The sequence below is a fragment of the Nicrophorus vespilloides genome, unplaced genomic scaffold (assembly GCF_001412225.1).
Source record: "Nicrophorus vespilloides isolate i.1.1-1 unplaced genomic scaffold, Nicve_v1.0, whole genome shotgun sequence".
Classification (NCBI taxonomy): domain Eukaryota; kingdom Metazoa; phylum Arthropoda; class Insecta; order Coleoptera; family Silphidae; genus Nicrophorus; species Nicrophorus vespilloides.
Genome location: NW_017096487.1, coordinates 71 through 6,867, shown reverse-complemented (window position 1 = coordinate 6,867; position 6,797 = coordinate 71). Strand labels below are relative to the sequence as shown.

Genomic DNA, 6,797 nt, shown 5'->3' with positions numbered 1-6,797 from the left:
TTACACGTTACGTTACACACATATATCGATGAAAACAAAACAAAAATAAATTTAGGAAAAAAAAGCCATTAAGATAGTGGCGAGCGCGAGATAGCCCGAATCGTTCGCCAAAAGGTTATCCATTTGGGCGGACGAAGAAATCTCCGGAGATGTTGGAAAAGGAATGAAGAAGTAGCAGGATATATTTCGTTTTACCTGCATGCGACATGTCTGCACGCAATGATCCTCGACGTCCTCATCCTGCAGCGAAGTATTGGCAAGAGCAGAAGAAGTAGGCACAACCACAGTAATAACAACAACAACAACCACCACCAGAAGAAGATGAGGAGGAACGTTCATTTTCTTGCTCGTTTTAAAATTAATTAATTAATTTTGTTTGTTTGTTTGTTTCAAATGTTTTAGATTCGCACCCCTAACGACATCGTTTCTCTTCTTTTGTTTTCCTAATTTGAAATCGTATCTCTCCGCGACAACAACAACAACAATTGTTTTTCGCTCGTCTCTTGTTCGATAGTTCGTGTTTCCAAGATTCGGCGACGACGCGAACGCGGCACTCTTCGATACCGTTCTGAATGGCTTTGAAATTCCATCCAATTGATGAGCTCTCCCCCACCAGACGTTCGCTCCGTCCGCACCTCTGATTGGTCGTCTGTAACGCGCGCGTTGAGCAGCCCCCTTGTCGGAAGTGCGTAACAATTCCGACTAATTAAAATGGCAACAAAAAAAAACTCAAGTTTCTTTCTCTTCTCTTCATTCAGCAATTAACATCTCCATCTCTCTTTGTCTCTTCATCATCATCCATTCATCAAGCAATTGCAACGAAGCAAAAACAAATGAAGAGAAACAAACGAAGGGAAAGCAAACATCGGCGACATCGGGATCAAGCAGGCTAATTAATATACGGACCAGACTTAAGTCTGCTTTGTAATCATGGTGATAATTGTGCAGAGAAGAAACAACCGTTTCAATTGACTGAAAAATTGCAAATTTTCCTTTGTCCTATTCCTATTAGACTCCATTACTTTAGTCCTTTTGAAGGCAGAAATTAAAGTCACATTTTTTTCAAATTGTAAATTCATTATTAAAATTACTTAAGTTATAATAGTGTAATTGGGTTTAATCGTTCATGAAATATTCTGAATATGTCTTAAATGTTGATAATTCTTTATTTAAATTGAATTAGAAGTTAGTTTTGAAAGTTAAAAGTAGACAAATCATTTAATAAATGTATACTAATCTCTGTTTCAAAAAAAATGATTTGTATAATAAAGTTTACAAGTAATTGTAAAGTTTCAAGTAAAAAACGCGCGTACATGGTAGTGTCATCTATTGATGATAAATTGAACTTTCTCATTTCAATTATGTGTAATTACTTTAATTGAAACTATTCATTGTTGTATAGTTTCAAGCGTCTCAAGTCATCACAATTATTGATCTCATTTCGTTAATAGATTCATATGATGCACCAAATGAATTACATAAACATTTCTCTGTATATAGGCAACTCCAATTACATCGAATTCAAATTTTAGGCAACTCCAATTACATCAAATTCAAACTTTTCTTCTTATTCGCTGTTTCCCGTCGTCGATGACACAAGAAAACAATAAATGTTTACGTGAATTGGAATAAAAATTGGGTTTCTTCTACAAAAGATTGATGAAAATTTCAAAATAAGTTTATTGTTTCAACGTTTCAGATTAGTTTGTTTTTCCTTCTTCTTCTTCTTCGCAATTTCTTCCAAATATACTAAGTAAATCGCCTCGTCTCATGTAGTCATCATTGATAATTATTACTATTAAGTATGTAAGAACAGTTTACAAATCGAAAGATAATAATTGTTATAATTACATTTAAAATACAAGAATTGAACGTGTATCATCATCGTCATGGCTACAACGTCGCCAACTTGGATCTTTAATCCAAAAACAAAAGAATACATTCATAATGTATATATATAACATCGCGTTAAGTTCCCAAATTTATACATAAATATATTTATATAAAAAAAAAACACACGAAACGAAACAGAGAAAGTCTCATAATAATTGTATGCAATGAGGAATTATGTCTGTATGCAAGAGAAGTGATAGTAATTGTAGAATATTATTTTATGTTGTCGTTGTTTACACTTTTTTCAGACTTCAGTCTTCGGTTCGATCTTCACTTCGGGTTCCTCCATCTTCACGTCGTCGTCGAGGGCTTCGTCCTTGCTGTTCTCGTGGAGGAGCACGTACTCCCTGGAGCTGAAACCGAACTTGAGCACGTCCTTCTCCAACAGCTCGACGTACTTCTTCGACTCGATTGGCTTGTTGTTGAGGAACGTCCCGTTCGCCGATTCCAGATCGATTATGTAAGGCCGGACGCGTTTACCTATAATAAAATCATTTTAATTGTAGTGAATTGATGATGAATTGATTTGTAGTATTTTTCACCTGTGGAACCGTCGTCTCTTGTGAATGGTACCAATCTGTACTGCAAAGCGGCGTGCTGCTTGGAGCAGGAGGGATGGTCTACGGGCAGATCGACGACCTTCCTATCTCTGCCAATCAGGTAAGCGCTCTCCCTGTGTATGTACAATGTCTGCATAGCTTTCTCTCCCTTGAACGGGTACAGCCTCCATCTGCGCTTCGGCTTCCGAGCCTCTGGCGGCTCACTGTACTTGATAACAACCCCTTTGTACGTGTTCGTCTCTTCAGTCAACTTACCTGACAAACCGAAGTTGGGCTTCTCTTTATCCTTGTTATCATTCTTCCCACCGCCTCCACCATTCTCCGAAGCTCCGCCTCCTCCTCCTCCGCCCCAAGAAGCGTTCGCGTGGTCAAACGAGTCACTCCTCCTTCTAAAATCAGCAAATCGTTAAAGTTTTCCAATTAAATTAAAACCAATTAACTACCTTTCTCTACCGCCACGTTTCGGGCTCCTCCTATTAAACGATCGCTTATCGTCGTTCATTTCTCGTCTGTTATTCCTCTTCTCATTCTCATTCCTCTTATCATTCTCATGCCTGCGATGATTACCGAAATCCCCATTCCTCTTACCTCCCTGTCTGCTCTCATCCCTCCTACGATCATCTCTCCTCTCAACCCTCTCCTCATTCCTGAAACCCTTGTTGCTCTCCGCACGTCGCCTATCGTCGTTCCTCCTCTCGTTGTTTCTACCACCATTCCTTCCCCTATCATCTCTCCTCTCACCACCACCATTCCTCCTCTCATCGTCCACTCTTCTAGCCCGATTCTCCTCATCCTTCTGCTCCTTCTCCATCACTTTCCTACAAAATACATTATTTTTAAAAAATATTATTCAAAGCAAACCAACTGAAACTAACCTCTTCTTCTCCTTATCCTCAGGGCTATCCCACTTTGAGGAGGCATCCCTCTTCTTAGCCTTATCATTCTTTTCCTCCAACGAAGAAGTCGAATCCCTGGCTCTCTTCTTCTTGCTCACCTTCGGGTGTTTCCTCTTCTTCGCAGCCTTTTTCTTCTTCTTCGGCTCATCTGACTCTGAAGAACTGTCTTCTGAACTGCTTGAACTGGAGCTGCTGCTACTACTGCTGCTGCTGCTACTGCTGCTCGACACATCGCGTTTCTTGCTCACCTTCTTCGGCTTCATCTCGGAATGCCACTGTTAGTACAAGTTTTTCTTGCTCTTTCAAAATAACGCACAAAGATAAAAACACCACCACTTCTTATTATTTACGTCAAATCAGAAGCTTTTAATTTCCACTGCTGGCAACATTTCTTCTCTTCAATTGCAGCCAACTTAACGAAAACGAATTTTAATGGCTGTTCCGGCTGTTCGTTTATATTCCAATATGAAGACCAGCAATAATTATATCGTTAATTAATTTAAATAAATTAATGAATGAATAAATGATAAAAGTAAATTAATTTTTAAGTTCGATCTGAAGGTAGCAGTAGATCACATCTTTATGCAAGTCGTTGCACGTCAAATTTGACGTTTCTTTCAAGGTGGTGGTTGTTTTGTTGTTAATTGCAATTAATCGGTGTTAACGATTTGATTGATAATATACGAATGTGAGTGCGAGTGATGAGTGGGCCGAAGAACGCCCTTAACCGCATGTTATAGTAATACTAATAAAGAAGCATCAGGAGCGGCGATGACGACGAGAAAACGGAGTGGGTCTTGGTCCAAGAAACAGTTGAAGGGCAAAGTAGTGCAGATCTACGAGTCCCTTTGCAAGGGTGAAGATCTGGCGAAGAGCAATGCAAATGTGTGGGATGAGTTTTTCCTTTTGAAACCGAAATTGGGACAACTGGAGTCCGAGATACAGAAGCTAACCCATGAGCAGCTCGCCGCTGCCAAGGATAACATCAACGCATTGTTTGTGCAGTGCATCAATACGCTGGGACATGAACCTTATAGAGCTGTGATAGCCATGCAGACGCTGTGCGTGTTGGTGCATGCAATCTACAAAAAGACTGGAACTGAGCCGGGATTCGATGTCATCAGTTTGCTGGTTGGGGTGCAGAATGCTCAAGAGAAGATGCAACAGTTGCTCACACATTGCCAAACTTTCCTTACAGGTATATTTTTATAACGAATTAAATATTTAGGGATGATATTGAATTGTTGTTGTTTTTAGGGGAGCATCCGGATAGTCTGAAAGGGTTGTGTCTGAAGCTGCTGCTGGTGTTCATGACTGGCACGGAGAGCGTAAGTCAAAACACGCTGATCGAGTACATCATGATCACGTCGATGTTCGAGAGTCTGGTGCAGCTGCTGTGCGAGTCGACGACGCGACAGATCCACGGACACGACGTCGTCCTGCTGATCACTCTTCTGGTGAACTACAGGAAACACGAGTCTGCCAATCCGTACATCGTGAAGCTGTCCATACTGGACGACGAGCTCGTCCTCAACGGGTACGGACAGGTGATCACCTCATCGCTGACAGAGTTCTGCAAGCAATTCGTCGCGCAGCAATCGGAGACGCAGAACACCTCGTGGTTCTCATCGCTCACCAACAAAGTGGGCAGCATGTTCATCTCCGAGGAGGAGGGCGTTCGCACGCAAAAGATCAAAGCGAACAACGCGTTACTGTTGGCGTTGTACGAGGCCATCCATCTGAACAGGAACTTCATCACGACTTTGGCGCAGATGCAGACGGATACCAGTTCACCTCCTTCGCCCAGCAACACCCTGAATGCTGGACATCCGACTCCCGACCTGACCAACGTCCCAGTCATCGACGTAACCGCACAGCCTTCGAATCTGCTCGTAACATTCTTCCAGTACTGCTCGATCGTGATGCAAGACACGAAGACGGAGGCGGGCACGAACACCGTCAAACTGTGCTTCATCATTTTGAGTTGCGTCGCGGAGGATCAGTACGCCAATTCATTAATGCACGACGTCAGTTTGACCTTTAAGGTGCAGCTGCACCGGATGCCCATGAGACACCAGAAACCCACTGCCAACAGAGGCGCCGTTTCGCAACCGCTCGTCTGCATATTACTTGGTGAGATAATTTCATTAACTAATTCTTGTGCTCCAATTGTTGTTGTTTTTTGTTATTTAAGATTTGCTGGTCGAGTTCATAATAAGCCACAAGATGAAAAAGTTGCCGCTGGAACTGTACTTGTTGGCGATCGGAGTGGTCCATCGTCTGCTCGTGTACCAGAAGAGATGCCGAGTGCGTATCAACTACAAATGGGGCGATCTCTGGGAGGCGCTCACCTCCCTGCTGAAGTTCCTCACACAGAACGAGAGCAACCTGACGAAGAGGATGAACATCTTCGATCTATGCATGAGGGTGGTGAACATCCTCAACTTCTTCATAACCTACGGCGATACGTATCTTCCGACGCCCGGCAGCTACGACGAACTCTACTACGAGCTGATCCGATCGCAGGAGATCTTCATCAATCTGGATGCGATGTGTCTCGCGTACGAAACGAGCGACAGCGAGTACAAGGATAACGCTCACAAATTGAACAACAGTCTGATCAACATACGAGCGATACGTAAGCATTTCGCGCCAAAGATCGAGGAATGGCTCGAATCGCAGCATCTGTCGACCCCATCTGAGGAGCAGATTTTGGATGTCGTGAAGGCAAATTACGGCAGTCTGCTGCTCAAGCTGCAGGACTCGTTGGAGCAGTACGAACGTTACTCGGAGAAGCCCAACAACACCAACTTCTTCACGGCGATGGTCAAGTGCGTTGTTGCCAATACCAAGAGCAACAGCGATTCGGCTTCCATAGACACCGAGGCCATCCTCGAGGAGTACTCCTCGATCTTCTAACTAATGAAACACGACTAAGGATCGAAAAAGAAAGTGAGTCAGAGTTGAAAACGAACATGTTTAACGTATATAACTGTATTATAAAAATATATAATTTTTCTATTGATTTGTCTGTTTGTATTATAAGTTAGTCATTTATTTAACTATTTTTGCAATTGGCTGCAATATTTTTACGTTTTTTTTTAAATTAATCGATTACCACTCATGATATTTAAACAATCGAATAAGAACCTTTCTAATGAGCTAACTGCCGGCATTGTAGTTTACTCAGTACATCTAATATAATCAACTGTTATCAAAATCAAGTATTTTAATTTCATTCTCAATCCAAATTGGTGAGATAATCTTCGTACTGCCACCGAGTCGCCTGTTATGAGCTGTTTTTACATTTCATTGATTTTCTCGAAAACTATAATATGTAGAATGAATCCAAAAGATGCTATGAAAGCTGAATCTTTGGGGAATCTAGCAAGTATCGAATATATTACTGTGGTTTTACCGTTTGGCTGTAATTCGGTTCAAAGTTGAG

The 6,797-nt window shown here is 41.8% G+C and overlaps 3 protein-coding genes across 5 annotated transcripts in view; 1 reads left to right on the top strand and 2 right to left on the bottom strand.

The window, feature by feature from the left end:
* The window catches only part of LOC108557137 (proto-oncogene tyrosine-protein kinase ROS), an 18,725-nt gene extending 18,006 nt beyond the window's left edge, over positions 1-719 (bottom strand). For 2 of the 3 annotated variants that reach the window (XM_017913541.1, XM_017913543.1), the window contains exon 1: positions 196-719. In XM_017913541.1, coding sequence (XP_017769030.1) covers positions 196-339 — 144 coding nt within the window. In that variant the 5' untranslated portion in view covers positions 340-719. The remainder of the gene's footprint in view (positions 1-195) is intronic. The other variant, XM_017913542.1, reaches the window with a different exon arrangement.
* Positions 720-1,820: 1,101 nt separating this feature from the next.
* On the bottom strand, positions 1,821-3,732 carry LOC108557135 (FHA domain-containing protein DDL). The gene is made up of 4 exons (XM_017913539.1): positions 3,329-3,732; positions 2,897-3,271; positions 2,436-2,842; positions 1,821-2,373 (listed from the first exon to the last, which is right to left on the bottom strand). Exons 1-4 carry the CDS (start codon positions 3,610-3,612, stop codon positions 2,138-2,140), a joined length of 1,302 nt encoding a protein of 433 aa, XP_017769028.1. The 5' UTR covers positions 3,613-3,732; the 3' UTR covers positions 1,821-2,137.
* A 180-nt stretch (positions 3,733-3,912) lies between these two features.
* On the top strand, positions 3,913-6,374 carry LOC108557138 (UPF0668 protein C10orf76 homolog). Its single transcript, XM_017913544.1, has 3 exons — positions 3,913-4,547; positions 4,607-5,482; positions 5,544-6,374. Exons 1-3 carry the CDS (start codon positions 4,121-4,123, stop codon positions 6,266-6,268), a joined length of 2,028 nt encoding a protein of 675 aa, XP_017769033.1. The 5' UTR covers positions 3,913-4,120; the 3' UTR covers positions 6,269-6,374.
* Positions 6,375-6,797: the final 423 nt, after the last annotated feature.

Excerpts from the sequence above, each read along its gene's own strand:
- LOC108557135 (XM_017913539.1), bottom strand. The coding sequence starts at position 3,612 with ATGAAGCCGAAGAAGGTGAGCAAGAAACGCGATGTGTCGAGCAGCAGT. Across the intron at positions 2,843-2,896 it reads AAACGTGGCGGTAGAGAAAG|AAGGAGGAGTGACTCGTTTG; the intron begins GTAGTTAATTGG and ends TGCTGATTTTAG. Across the intron at positions 2,374-2,435 it reads AAGAGACGACGGTTCCACAG|GTAAACGCGTCCGGCCTTAC; the intron begins GTGAAAAATACT and ends ATTTTATTATAG.
- LOC108557138 (XM_017913544.1), top strand. The coding sequence starts at position 4,121 with ATGACGACGAGAAAACGGAGTGGGTCTTGGTCCAAGAAACAGTTGAAG. Across the intron at positions 4,548-4,606 it reads TTGCCAAACTTTCCTTACAG|GGGAGCATCCGGATAGTCTG; the intron begins GTATATTTTTAT and ends TGTTGTTTTTAG. Across the intron at positions 5,483-5,543 it reads GCTCGTCTGCATATTACTTG|ATTTGCTGGTCGAGTTCATA; the intron begins GTGAGATAATTT and ends TTGTTATTTAAG.